Source organism: Artibeus jamaicensis, unplaced genomic scaffold (assembly GCF_021234435.1).
Source record: "Artibeus jamaicensis isolate MK-2021 breed Jamaican fruit bat unplaced genomic scaffold, CSHL_Jam_final contig_391, whole genome shotgun sequence".
NCBI lineage: Eukaryota > Metazoa > Chordata > Mammalia > Chiroptera > Phyllostomidae > Artibeus > Artibeus jamaicensis.
In genome coordinates this window covers 1496324-1511662 of record NW_026521814.1, presented here as the reverse complement: position 1 = coordinate 1511662, position 15339 = coordinate 1496324, and the positions used below count along the sequence as shown (strand labels likewise).

At 38.5% G+C, this 15339-nt stretch overlaps 1 protein-coding gene across 2 annotated transcripts in view; it reads left to right on the top strand.

The window, feature by feature from the left end:
- IFIH1 (interferon induced with helicase C domain 1) overlaps nt 1-9660 on the top strand; it is a 51129-nt gene extending 41469 nt beyond the window's left edge. For both annotated transcript variants that reach the window (XM_053665164.1, XM_037140404.2), the window contains 6 exons: nt 162-418; nt 2963-3112; nt 4613-4774; nt 8316-8506; nt 8954-9047; nt 9136-9660. In XM_053665164.1, the coding sequence (XP_053521139.1) occupies nt 162-418; nt 2963-3112; nt 4613-4774; nt 8316-8506; nt 8954-9047; nt 9136-9315 (1034 nt within the window). In that variant the 3' untranslated portion in view covers nt 9316-9660. The remainder of the gene's footprint in view (nt 1-161; nt 419-2962; nt 3113-4612; nt 4775-8315; nt 8507-8953; nt 9048-9135) is intronic.
- The last annotated feature ends 5679 nt before the right edge of the window (nt 9661-15339 follow it).

Sequence of the window (15339 nt, the reverse complement as noted above, 5' to 3'; positions counted from 1 at the left end):
ATCATTTGGTCATCCGAGTTTTAGTCAAGATGATTGAAATGCATTAAAACAGCTCTATTATTAGATATAGATAAAAGATTAATTATAGTGCATCATTACATAAAATCTTCCACTGTAATTATTCCTTTATTTTACTAATTTAAACTAATTATTTTTTAAAGATAACAAGCATATGTTGAAAAAACTGGCCGAAAACCCAAAATATGAAAATGAAAAGCTGACCAAATTAAGAAATACCATAATGGAGCAATATACAAGGACTGTGGAAGCAAGAGGCATAATTTTCACAAAAACACGGCAGAGTGCATATGCCCTTTCCCAGTGGATTAATGAAAATGAAAAATTTGCGGAAGTGGGAGTCATAGCCCACCATCTGATTGGAGCTGGGCACGGCAGTGAGTTCAAGCCCATGACGCAGGTGTGAACATCTTTTGAGATTACTGTTCTTATGCTGTTACTACTCTTCACAAGCTAGGTGTCCTCCATTTTTCATCAATTCTCTCATCACACCACAAAGTAACTGTCAGGAATGAAGCACTTGTTCTTGAGGTAAAATGTGAGTTTAATGGCAGCCTAGTCTGTGGTATTTGAAAGGTTAAGTATTGGCCCAGGTGTAATTTTTTTTACATATTTGAAGAAACTTTCTAAAGTGAGTTTCCTTTGCAAAAATCATTGACATGTAAACTTATAACAAAATACAAAAATGGTTACAATATAATTATCACGTGGAAAATTCCATCTCTGCAACAATATGTGCGTTATAATTAGAACTGTGTAAAACAGGTTTGCATTGGACGAGACTTAGAAATATTAGGACTTGATGTGTTTGAAATTTGGGATATTGAGAGATTTTCTTTTCCTCTTTAAGGTTTTTGCTTTGTTTTATTTCCATTTCATTATACCACATATCCTGTGCACAGTAAAAAATACCTGAGAGAGAAAAAAGGCACCTGTAGACATCACAAGCATGTGGCTTGTTAGAGTAAAATGTTCTTCTGAAGTTACATCGATCCTTAGTCTTGCTAGACAATAGGATACTTCAATTCCGACAGAGTCACCACCATTCAGTCCAATGGGGCAAATTAAACTTTAGTGTTTGCCGAAAAGAAATAGCTCTTGAAATTGTACCAAATGCTCCATGCACTCTCTGCATGTACCCATGTTAAAGGTGCTTCTCACACATGCGCCCAGGAAAGCACTGTTTTTCATGGGTAAGGAGTTTGCCTCCTCCTTTGAGGTGAAAGCTAGTTTAATTACTTCATGTTTCTTTTTTTTTTTTTTTGGCCCCACATTCTAGGAACCTCATAGGAAAAACTGTAGCCTCACAGCCTCTCTGTTAATTCTTACAACTAATACATCTGTATTCTTTCACTTTTGGTCCTGCGTTTAAGTTTCTATTATATTAGTTTTAGTGTTATGACTTCCATGGTGTCTGACCTCAGTTCCTCTTTGAAAAAAGGTGAGATGCAGACGGAGAGTATGTTCTCAAGCTACTTTGGCTAGTCATTCATCGCCCACAGACTTGGGGGCTGCATGCCAATGCAGGACGCACCCCTTCCTTACTGCCCACATCCTCACCTTGTAAACTCAATTGGACTTACTGGGAGAGGAGTTGCCTAACTCTTGATGTGTTACAAGCTCTTACTATTAAAGTTACTCCTTTGAATTAAGCCACAGACAGCTTCTGCTAAAATCCAAGGACATGTAAATTTTACCAGCAGACTTAAGTGCAAGAGGGAGAAACTATCAGAGGAGACTGGAGAGGGAGTTTTCTGCCGCAGTTAGCAGTCAGATAAAGGCAAGTGCTGCCTCTGAGAAGAAAGCAAGGGCAGGGAGAGCACACCTTCCATCAGACACGTTCACTTTTGTTTAAAGTATGGGGGCAGAAGCGAGTGTGAATGTGCACCAGAGGCCAACTGGACCGACAGCTTTGATGAGAGCAATTATGAAGCTCAAAGTACGGTCTCCTTCTCATAGGGCTGGGTTCATGCTTACCCATTCCTCCGAGGCAAGGGTCAGAGTGCATTTTTAATTTCTTTACTTATATTAACTTTCAGAATTTATATTTTATTCATTTAAATATAATAGTTTTAATTATGTTTTTCATAACCTATTTGTTCATTTTTATCTGTGTTGCCCCGTTGAACAGGTAATATATTTACCCCCCTTTTCAAAATCAGCCAGGCACAGGGCTCACCACTGTCCTCCACCCTTCAACCCCCCCCATTGCATACAGCCAGTGTTTTGAGTTTCCCATGTGTCCTTCCAGGACCAATATTCTTGCTTAAATGCCTCGTTTTTAAAAAAGATTTTCTTTATGTACTTTTAGAGAGAGAGAGAAACATCAGGGTGCGAGAGATACACTGATTGGTTGCCTCTTGCACACCCCCAACCAGGGGCCCTGCCCTCAACCCAGGCATGTGCCCTAGCTGGGAGTTGAACCCTTGACCTTTTAGTCCACAGACTGGTGCTCAATCCAATGAGCCACACCAGCCAGGGTGCTTGAATGACTCTTAAAGTGACCAAATGTGTAGTCTGTATTTCTTCTGGGTGACTCAAAACTCAGCAATTTTTAGAAGTGCCACTGCATATTATTCTTTGAATATTAAAGATTCTGAAGTTATTGTAGTGAAAAGCAAAGCCCATTTAAGTTTCTCGTCTCTTCCATTCTTGCTCCCAAGTTGCCCATCAATTTATTTCCTTGGTGTAAATGATGGTCTCCCCATCTCCAGACTGGAAGATGGAAATATTCTTGTTATTGTGTGGTAATCCCAGATTGGAAATCAAATGTGTCTCAGCATCATGTCTTTGTTCAATGACAAAAACAGATGGCACCAAATCCATGTATGAGCTAATCCTTTGATTTACACTGACCAGTTGTAATTCTTTATTTATTCTCCTAATTAGATGATTTTAATGTGTTTAGCATCACAAAATTTAATTTATTAAAATGTTTCCACAGAATGAACAAAAAGAAGTCATTAGGAAATTTCGCACAGGAAAAATAAATCTGCTTATTGCTACCACAGTGGCAGAAGAAGGTTTGGATATTAAAGAATGCAACATGGTTATTCGTTATGGTCTTGTCACTAATGAAATAGCCATGGTCCAGGTACGCTCAAATATTTCTAATATATCAATTTTCTAAATCTTGTATTCTTATTTTAATTGTTTTATTTTAGTAAAACAGCCCACATAGTTTTAAAAATATAGCTGTTTTCATATGAAAAATCATTTCACAATGTATATACATACTAAATCATTACAGTGCATACCTAAAAAGTAATATATATCAATTATACCCCAATGAAACAGAAAAGAGAAATCTTGAGGAGCTGTGCATTACTGCCTTTTATATTACTGTTTAATTCATATTTCAACCAGATGCTTGTTGTATTTTTAAACAACAACTCTTCTTTGGTGGTTATTTCTGTGTCCTAAGACTTTTTAAGAACATAACACTGGCCCCATCTGTAAGAGTCAAAACAGGCCTCCTCACTCCCAGGATGCCAGTCAGCCCCCAGCTGGACCAGGAATCTAAAGCACAGCGTCCAACAAATGTCCAGTGAAGTAACACACCAAGCCTCAGGGAGCCCTGCTCTTTCTGTGCCTTCCTCACTTGTTCTTTTAACTTCCCTGTTTGAAAATTTTCATAATAAAATAGCGATGGGTGTGAGGCAGATGTGTGTGTGTGTGTGTGTATATATATATATATATATATATATATTCTACACATATTCCCCTATATGCAGAAAAAGATAAAAATAGTAAAATGTTCCAGTTTTTATTCAATTTCGCTTTATATCTTACCCACCCTATGTTAACAATAAAATTGTTTCCTTTTGTTGAGTAAGCATAGAAATTATGCTTAACATTCTTCCCATAAAATTAACAAAGCGGCTTTTTTATATGCTAAATTGCATTCTTGAATGGAAGGCAAATCAGAACCAAGATAACTCGATGGCCACCAAATGAGGAAGTCATTTTATTTCAGGAGTTGATTTTTTAGCTGTTCATTACTCAGGATGCATTTTCATGAGGATGTTATTATAGCTGATGGATTCCTGGGCGAGGCCACGCAATTTTCTGTTACTTAAATGTAACTAAATATCAATTTATAAAGAGAGCTATGGAAGTTTATCATCATATTGAGCATGTTTTCATGAGAAAATGTGCTGAAAAGCCAACGTAGGACTCCAGGAACAGGGCTGCACGCTCCACAGCCCTGGTGTCAAGGTCAGAGACGCCCACCCCTCCCAGCCGGCTAGGAGGAGTGGTGGTCCCCTGGTCCAGGTCACTCACGACTACTACAGGGTGTGAGAGAGGGGCCCCCGAAATGCAAAGGCTGGATGGGTTGGTATTGTGTTATCGAGGCTTTTGAGAACTGTGTGGGGACCTAACCATCATGGTTCAAGAACATTGTTTCTATATTAATGTGCATTTTGAGTTTCAAATAGTAAGTTTATAAAGAACGGAGAATGACTAACTTTACTGAGGATAAAGAGAGCATTTGAAGGCTGGGACACTGAGCATTTCAGGACAAAAATGGGGGAGTTCATAGCAAGAGAGAGCTCTTCCTTTCTATACTTATGTAACTTATTTCTCTTCTCAGGCCCGTGGTCGAGCCAGAGCGGACGAGAGCACCTATATCCTGGTTGCCCACAGCGGCTCAGGAGTTGTGCAGCGTGAGACAGTTAATGACTTCCGAGAGAAAATGATGTATAAAGCTATAGACCGTGTTCAGAATATGAAACCAGAGGAGTTTGCTCATAAGGTATTGTTTTGGGCCCTCTCTGAGATTAGTTTTCACTCTAAAATGGCTGCATGTGGTCGCCAGACAGAAACTGTGCTGAAGTGCATGTTCCAGTTTTAATGAGCTATGCTTAGTCCAGAGTCACATACAAAGAACTGAGATCCATATTGGGCTGAAATTGCCAGAGAGCCATTCCAGCGGAACCAGCCATAAACTTTAATAATATAAATTTAAGCTGCTCTTGATCCAGAAACACTAGTGTAACTCACCCATTCATCCCAACCTGGCAATTTTGGTTTGGCCCAATTTTGTACAGGCACATTTTTTTTCATTTCAGAAATATTTGTGAAATGCCTCCTGTGTACCAGGGAACATTTTAGAAACAGAGAACAAACAGACAAACAATAAAGATAGACCCCTGCACCATAAAGTTTATATTCTAGTGTGTACACAGTGAGATTTGAAGAGGAAAAAAAACTAAACAGAAATGAAGCAAAAAATATATCATGTAGAGATAAATGCTAGAGAATTAGAATAGAATAATGTGGGGAAAGTCACTAGATAGGTCCTTTGGACTGAATAGTTGGGAAAGGCCTCTTACAGGCAGTGATGCTAGGCTAGGTCTGCATAAGAACAAGATACGTCTCATATTATCTAGCTGCATTTCAGTGCACTGACATAGAGTTTTCTGGGTGGTGAGGAGAATGCAGTGAAGGAAGAAAGTATTTCTCCAATATTTCAGGAAATCCCCCATACCACTGAATTAAAGACTGTGAGGACTATAATAGCAAACAATCCATTTAGAAGAAAATTCACACCCTTGCATATGGGTGTGAATGTTAGTTTCTTAACATTGGAATTGGCTCTACCCTAAATAGAGTTTCACGAAAGGGATGCTTTCAAATTGGTGTGCATTGCGGTAACCAACTCCAAGGTTTCCTGGCCAGGTTTCTACACGAACTTATATTTTCAAACCCTTTTCAATATAAAGAAAACTAAACATGTTGTAGTGTCAAATCAAACATTTATGGCCGAATAATTCCACTGGAAGGTTATTGCCTTACATTTAATGTCCCAGATGAAAGAAATCAAGTTACTGTTTTCAAAAATCGATGTTTCAAGGCTAGTTGTTCTGGGGAAACTCTAGAACACCCTCTGAAGTTGGAGTCAATAATCTCTAGAACAAGATACCGTCCCTTCAGGGGCTCCAGAATGGACTGCCTTTTCGGGTCTTTTGGGGCCCTCTCTGAGATTAGTGATCACTAAGTGATCGCCCTCTTAGAACTGCTCCAGGTGGATGAGCTCAGAGCAGGGATGGCAGTGACGGGAGGCACATGGCAACCATTACTCTGCCCAGAGCCCCGAGCAGGTATTGCCAGGAGGTCAGAGCACTCTTGTCCTCCAATTTGAGAGTCCTTCTCATTTTCTCAGTGATGGGTAACTGTAAATAAATGGTGAGAGTCGACACCTATGTGAGGTCTATTTTCCATGTCTTGCACAGGGCTTATACATAACTGAAAGCTTCTAAAAATAGAGATCTTAAACTTTTTCCTTGGCATTGACCTAACGACTTTTGCTACATTATTAAATTTTATTTGGTCTTTGATGATAGCTCTACCTGCCATATATTTATTATAATTTCTCTTCATTTTCCTCTCTAATTAGTTTATATGCTTTACTATTTTAAAGCTAGTCTTTTAGTTTCTGGTGCCCTGGTTACATATTTAAACAACAACCTTGGTTTTATTTTTATTTTTTCCATCACACTCATAGGTACCACTTAATTGTCTACATGTGTGTGATCCTTGGCCTAATCATCTTTTACTCAGCTCACTAAACAATAAATACCTTGTAAGAACAACCTAATTAAATTTTAAGGAACAGAATACTTCAATTTATTGTATTATTATAATTTTCATGGGAAATTAGTCTGTGTACTTGTCTGATTAAACTATTCTACAGCCCATAAGTTTGCTTGCAAGGCTTCTTTTCTTTCTGTGCTAAATATGACTGCCCTGAATCAAGGCCTAAAACAGGGGTGAGAGCCAAGGAGATGAGCCAGTCAGCTCTGTTTGTCAACACTGATGATTTACTTTTGTGGAAAATATCTCCTGGTTCTTAAAGAAAACAATTTAATATAAAGGAGATGAACAGAATTTCCTCTATAATTTAATATAAATTGGTTGTTTAGAAAAGATTCAGTTTGGAGGTTCTTTTTAAAAAAAATTATTCATTTTAATTGTTGTTCAAGAACAGTTTTCTCTCTTTTATTCCCATCCCAGCCCACCCCCCCAGCCCTCCCCACCTCCCTCCCATTTCCAGCCCCCTTAGTTTTTGTCCATGTGTCCTTTATACTTGTTCCTGTAAACCCTTCTTCCCTTTTCCCCCTGAAATTCCCTCCAGTTTGGAGGTTCTTAAACCAGGTTTTTCTACTGTGAAGTTGTATAGATATGAGAACTGACCAGTCCCTACTTCAAATTTTGTGTCTTTCATAAACTACGTTGTTCCTATGACGAAATAAGTTTTGCCTCTAGTCACAGAACCTAGAATACACAGCATAAAGGCCTATTCTCTCATATAAAACATGTGGCCAGTCTAGAGTCATGTGATAGCTCCATGATGTCATGAGGACCCTGGGCCTCCCCTGCCCTCTCCTCCTCTCCCCTCCCCTCTCCCTCCTTCTCTGTCTCTCTGTCTGTCTGTCTCTCTATCTCACTCTCTTTCACTCTCTCTTCCATTCTTCTCTACCCTTTTAGGGTTTGGCTTCCATTCCCAAGGTCAAAGATAGTGTTTAGAATTTTAGCTGTCACATGCTCATTCTAGGGAGGAGAAAGGGAGAAGATGAAAAAGACAGAAGTACCCATGCGAACTATCTGATACGTAAGGAGCCTTCCTGGAAATACCACTTAACATTTTCTCATCCCTGTTGACCACTGGCTTGGAAATATAGTCACTTAGTTAGCATATTTCCACCCTAAATAAAACTATACAATAATTCTGTTCCTAGGAAGAATGGATCCTGGGTGGGAAACTAGTAGTTTCTGTCATGAACACGAAAAGAGGAGATTTTGCTAAGGAGATTTGCTTAGGTAATGAAAGGGTCTGGGAATGAAAACATAAGAGGAACAATGAAAGAAACTGGGGGGCTTATCATAGATAAGAAAAGACTATGAGCAATGTAGTAACGGTGTTTAGTTCTTTAAAGAGATTCATATGGGAGAAAGTTTAGATTTATTTTATGAGACCACTAAAACTAATGAGGTAGATAGGAGCTCTGTAGTTTTTTTGCTTTGTTTTGTTTTTTTGGTTGAACATGGCTGAGGACTTTCTCCCCAGAGAACTTTTTAAAAATAGAATAGGCTGTTTTTTGAGGGTTCCACACTGTCATCATTATGTGAAGGCTTCTATACTAAATTCTTTGTGGGCCATTGCCTCATTATTTTTATTTTTAGACTATGGGCCAAGAGTATATTTTCATAACTATCTAAGGTCTCTGAATTCAAGGATACTTACTTCAGTGAAGCAATGAAAAAAAACATAGAATATTCTTTGCTTCCTGCAGATTCTGGAGTTACAGATGCAAAGTATTATGGAAAATAAAATGAAAATCAAGAGAAGTATCGCCAAGCACTACAAGAAAAACCCATCATTAATAAGTTTCCTATGCAAAAACTGCAGCGTGCTCGCCTGCTCGGGGGGCAGTATCCACGTGATTGAGAAAATGCACCATGTCAACTTGACGCCAGAGTTCAAGTGAGTCCAGGAAAATGCAGTCAAAGTTTCTTTAAAAGCAGTGATGCAGGTTGTATTGTAAATGTTCTTCCAAAATAGCACAAATTAAATTTATTATGTTTTAGAACTTCTTCTCTTTAAACTTTCCCAAATGACATCTCTATGTCAAATGTTTATTTTTCAAATATGCTGTCTGGAGGAGGGAGGGAGACATGTAAGGCTCAAAGCCATTTTGATCTAAGACATATCGGTGTTTATAAGTTCATATTTGTTCTCAAGTTTTTGAACAACTTACATTAAAATAATTGACAGGCTGCAAGAAGCCACAAAAGGCAGCATGCTCCTTGAGAGGTAGGTGTGAAAGGGGCATCCGCCAGAGAATGAGTGTCAAGTTCAATCACATGCACCCACTGCACATTGGTCATTTGTGAATCCTCAGGAATGTTTCCTATTCCTTGATAATTTTAGAGAACTCTACATTGTGAGAGAAAACAAAGCACTGAAAAAGAAGTTTGCAGACTATCAAACAAACGGGGAGATCATCTGCAAAGCCTGTGGCCAGGTGAGTAAACTGCTGTGGGTTTATCCTTACTTTGGTCAAAATGAATTCTTACGTGCATTTAATTTTTTCTTTCTCTTTTGTTTTCTAGGCTTGGGGAACGATGATGGTGCATAAAGGCTTAGATTTTCCTTGTCTTAAAATAAAGAATTTTGTAGTGGTTTTTGAAAATAATTCAACAAAAAAACTATATAAAAAGTGGGTAGAATTACCTATCACATTTCCTGATCTTGACTATTCGGAATATTGTGTGATTAGTGATGAAGACTGACAGTCAATTCAGGATTATTTTAAAATATTGTCAACTTAACATTCAATATGATTTTGATTAATATTTTATTTTACTAAGGAACTGATGTGAGAACAAGTAAAATAATGGCCTTACTCTGAGATGAGCTGTATAGAGGAATACAATATATCATGCTTTCGGTTATTCATCTGGTTTATGGTTTATGGACAGGGGTAAAGAAAACCTGCCGGTCAAGTGCACTGGTGTGGAGCAGGCATGTGGAACACTTGGAATATTGTGGGGAAGTGCCGGTGTGTAAATGAGCTTCTGAGGCACCAATTTCAGTGCTGTCAATAATTTCCAAAATAAATTAAGCAAATCAGTTTATCTTTCTGAACCAGTCTCCTTATTGTTGAAACTGTTATAATATTACGTCTTTGCTTTTATTAGTTTTCTGTTGTTGCATAACAAATTACACCAGCTTGGTGGCTTAAAACAACACCCATTTATTGTTGCACATGTGTAGTTCAGAGGTCTGGGCAGGGTCTTCTGCTCACGGTCTCAGAAGGCTGAAACTAGGCGCAGCCAGACAATGTCCTCGTCTGGACATGCTCAGGAAGAGGCACTTCCAAGCCCTTTCACATTGTTGGCCGCTGTTTCCTTGCAGCTGTAGAGTGGAATTCCTGTCTCCTTACTAGTTGTCCACTGGGATCACTCTGAGCTTCCAGGGCCTCTCTCACCACGGGCCCCTCTCACAGCACAGCTATTGTTGCTTCAAGGCCAGCAGGAGACCCTCTCTTGAGTCTGCTACGATGAAGTCTTACCTGTACTCACAGGGCTGACCATCTGAGCTCATGCCCAGGTCCTGCCCATACTCAAGGGGAGGGGACTTTTCCAGGGCACATATAGGCACAGGCAGAAATCTTGGAGGCCACCTTAGAATTCTGCCTCCCGCACCACTTGGACAGTTTTTGTTAATAAGTGATGTATGTATACATATGAAAGCACTTTGAAATATGTGAAGCACCATAAAAGGCAAGATTAAGAAGCAGCATCAGGTGGCTTAAGGCTTACTTCCTTAGTCTTCCTCCATGAACATAACACTATGCTCAAAAATGACCGAACAGCAGGAATGGTGGCTAAGTGCAGACCAGTTATCAACACCGACAAAATCACCTGTGTCTGTGGAGATGTCCAGGGTTCACAGGGGATTTAGCGAGAAGATGCTAGATGGTATCAGAGAAGAAAGAAAAAATGTCTGCCTTCACCCCGCCCTAGCACCAGACAGAGGAGTAAGCTCTTGGTGGCTGTGACATTTTCAGTGTTTCTGAAAGAAGTCTATGAACATGTGGAGATGGTGCAGCCCCCAAGCCCTACGGCACGTTTTCCTAGTAGATGAGCAGTCAGTTTTGGCAAAGACACATGATTGAGACAAAGCCACGACTGACCATTTAAACCCATGCTTACCCAGCCTCACACGTGTTCTGCTTCACAGAAACAGTTGCCTCCTGTGACTAAGGAGAAATAAAGAGCTGGAGGGGCAAAAGGAATTTCTGTGGTTTCGATGGAGTGAAAATTCAATCTAACATTAGTTCTGAATCTTGATAAGACTTAAGTAAGGCTGAGTATTAACCAGTCAGAGCTTTTGGGAATGCAAGAGGGCAAAAGAAGATTGTGGTTTCTTAAAATACTTTTTAAAACTCCAGCTGACTCCACTCAAAGTACTGCTCTCTTATAAAACATTTTGGAAACTGCAAGAAACCAAATGCATAAAATAGCTAAATGTACTACTGTAACATATGTAGACTGTTTTTAAGGTTTCAGCAAATATCAGGTTCTTTCATCTATGTTTTCCAGTAATTTTTTTAAATAAAGAAGTGTTACTTCTACTTCAAAGTTTTAAACTATATGTTTCAAGCAGTATAAAACTTAGTATGTGATGGTAACTGAAACTCAAACTATGGTGCATCTATCTCATTCAAAAACAATTGTGATACAGCATTTGGATTTATTATTACTGAACAATTTAATACTTATACTATTTTAGGATCATTTACAGAATATGCTCACGACGTGTAGACAGACATCAGCCTGGTGGAATTCCCAAGCTTTAGGTCCCATGAAACTCTTCAGTTGGGTGACACCGAGCAACCTCACCTCATAGGGCCTGTGTTTCCTCTCCTGGAAAATGAAAGAGTAGATGCAATGATTTCAAAAGTCTCTTACAACTCTACCATTCCCATAGTCTGTGCTTCTGTCTCCCTGGCCGCTCCCTTTCTAAGACTGTATCTAACACTTGCTGAGGATGAAGGTCACTCATCTCTGCTAAAGGACATTGCAGAGGTCTAGCAGAATGAGGGCAGGTGTCTCGAAGCAGGTTTGAAAGACCTGAAAGTCAGGACATTTTAGAATGACAGGCATTTCCAAGCCAAGCTTGTGGATAAGAAAAGTTAAAAATTTATACCACAAATAGTTTGAGATCATTTCAGACCACATGAAATTAAAGTGCAGTAACATAGTTTATATATCTATCTTGAATATAAGGTACTGAAGCAACACAAAAATGAAGAAATGGTTTTCCAAAGGATAAGTAATGCATGTCAAAAGCAATTGCTGAAAGTGAAAAATGCTATAAGAGAGGTGAATATTTTTCTCTCTGCAATCTAATGGTCCCTGCATCATAGTGTCATGCCTTAGAGAAAAGGAAGTTTTTGGTATTACTTTCAATTCAGTTGACCATAAAGCCAAAGATGATTTGGAGTTTCTCATCATTGCTGCTTTGAAGTTATGAGAGACTTGCACACACATAAGGTCCTGATGGGAAAGAGAGTGAGAAATATTAGTAATGTTCAACCACAAAGGAAATTGCTTGTTGGGTGTTATTGATATTTGCTACCAAATGCGTTTGCTACCAAATGCATTTGCTACAGTCCTTTCTGGCACCCCGATCCCTTCTCAGATGTGGGCCTTTGCACCTGGTTAGAAGTCCTTCCTCACCATCTCTTCAGCAGTCATCCATGATGTCCTTCAAAGGCAAAACCCATGTGTCCCTTCCTGATATCTAGCATAGTTCACGTTTTTAGAACTAGAATGGAGAGAACAAACAGGGAAGAGAAGACTCAGTCGCCCTGGGCATGATGAAGTGCTCAATTCCAAAATCTGGTAAACAATTATGTGAGTCACAGCAATAAAGAAAAAAACAAGAAAATTATTTTATTTAATTCTAAGAGTTATGAAATTAATTTGGAATGATGATAAGCTTTTGTTTTCTTCGCTTTGTGGAATTCTCCTTAATTAGTCATACAAGGGATATAATTTTGTAACTTTGTTTTTGCAGGGGGAGGGTGAAATGAGACACACTTGGGTTGGGATCCTCACTGGCTTTGTGATTTGGACAAATCACTTACTCTCTCTGAGACTGTAAGGAGCTAATACCAACCCTGAGAGACAGCCATGGGAATTCGGGCGTGGCAGGGAACACAGAGCAGTTGGCACTGGTAGGAACTAGTGTACCCAGTGTCGCTGTAAGAGCAGTCGGAAAAGCAGCAGCAGGTGCATCATTGCTGCAGGTATCACACACCAACAGAAGCTTTAGACCTCCATTTGAGCATCAGTGTTACAGACCCCACATCTAATATTTAGCCCAGATGGCTTATCCCCAAAAGTAAAGTGTAGCTATAATAAAACATGATCTCTATGAATATGTATTCTGTGCAGCTAGAGGAAGGATCTAATGTCCAGTAATTTTTGTCCAGCATGAGTGGTGGTTTCCTTTTATTGGTTTCTAAATCTGTAAACTTCTTTTTCTCAGATCTTAGGTTGTAAAATATGAAATACATATGGAAAGCATTGCAGATATTTTTAATAATATTTATATATTTTCCATACAGTATTACGTATTACTAAATCCCTCGTTTTAAATGAAATTAACTGTTCCATAAGCATGTCACTTGAAGATGAAGTTGGACAGTAGTGAGTCCTCTTAGCTCATAGTTTTTAGATCTGAACTCAAAGCCAGATTCTATGTGGGGTCATGGGAAAGGGGAAAGACTGACTACAGGAAGCAGTATTTAACAATACAGTTGTTGGAATACATTTGGGCCACAATTTAAACTGAATAAATCTAAGGAATATATTATTTTTTACATAGTAGTTTTTAAAATGGGCAATTATTTAGACCAGGGGTGTCCAACTCATTTTCACACAAGGCCACATCAGCCTTGTGGTTGCCTTCGAAGGGCTGAAATAATTTTAGGACTGTATAAATGTAACTACTTAACAGTTAAGGAGTTGAACTTACATTTGGCTTTTTGAAGGCAACCTCGAGGCTGATGTGCTGATGTGCTACGCCCCCCATGAAAATGAGTTTGACATCCCTGATTTAGACACTTATAAAAGAAATTTAAACATTTATTTCATATATATATATATATATATACATGTAGATAATAATAAACCAAAGATGAGCATTTTTCCAACTTAAATATCTCCTTCAAAACCTATCTTCTGCTGTCCTTTCTGAGACCTTGTATTTTATTAGCTATAAAATACTCACAGGATGAATGGACCACTGAAAAGTTATTTCTTTTACTTTGAATCTCTTAACAGGTCATGGAAGTTACCATAATTTATCAAGCTGCAATAATTTGCATAATACTAAAATGACCAAAACAACTGATTCAGTGTTAACTTGGACACACTTGTCCATCAGAGATTAACACCAATTCAGTATCACAGTAAAGTTTCTACTATTACTGTAAATTTACTTATTGCATAGCATTTGACCTAGATATGTAATTTCCTGACTCGACTTTGCACAATTCATACTAAATAACCTGATTTCAAAATTTCAACTTATATCTTTCAAATGGTTATTTAATTAGACAAGTGAAATACAAATTTTTCTTTAAGACATTGATTTTTTTGGCATTTAACTGGTTGAAATAGATTTTTGTTTTGAGAGTCATCCACAGTTATGGGATATAGAAGGTTGCATTGGGTTGTGGGGTGTCCATGGGGTTTCAGAGTCCTTTTTTGGGTGATCCCGCCTTGACATGTGGATGTTGAGATTGCAGAGTATAGAGATAGGAAAAAAGGGTAACACCTGGAAACTTCTAGGAGGGAATTTTGCCATCAAATGTTGTTATGATGACCTCCCATTAAAAAAGGAAAAGTCATTCTCTGTTTAGAATAAAATATTTTTTGTTTAAAGTGTTTAATAAGTTTGAGATAACTTTGTAGGTAACAGTTGATTTAAAAATATTACTAAACTCTGTTTACCTAAGTAATTATGAAAGAGTTAAACTAATATTAATAAAATTCAACTCCATAAGGATTTGGGAAGGAAATAAACTAATGAAGGAGGGCACCAACTTCTGAAGGGGGAATAGTCATGGGCAAAGGTCAAGACTACTCTGCATGGAGCTAGACTGTGAGATGCCTCTTCTCTGATCACATCCAGTCTGTCTAAAGATGCCCTGAGACCCAATCCTATTTCCCCAACATTCTCCTAGACAAAGGCCTGAGCAACTGACCCATCAAAGTCACCTTCTGGCCCAGAAAAGGTCATTAGTTCATAGCTACCGAGGAAAAGAATGTCAGACAGTCATAGTTTGCTCTGGAAACAGGATGGCAGGTAGAGAGATGGATAGTTGGTGCCATGTACATCTCTGTTCACAGTATCTAATTATCTGTATACTTTTTAAAATGTTTTTTAATATGCTTTATAATGGAGACTCAATTTGACTGAACTAACTGATTGGACTAAGAAAAACTGACCTGTACCAAGTGAGCCTGGTAAATACACTTCAACGAAGAGTGAATTTTTGGAGAAGATGAAATGGATATAATAAAAATAGGTGATCTTTAAATGGACAGTGTAAAAAAAGTTGAAAGAGCTGGAGAAAAATGTTAAAAGAGGATCCAGAGTTTTAAGCCTGTTTATAGGTCAAGGCTTAAGTAAGAGACACCGGGAGAAATTCAAGACTCAAGAGGAAGTGAAGAGGTATAACTGTGGAAACCAAATGCATGGGAAAAGGGAAGAGGATGAGATCAAAAGCACAGGAG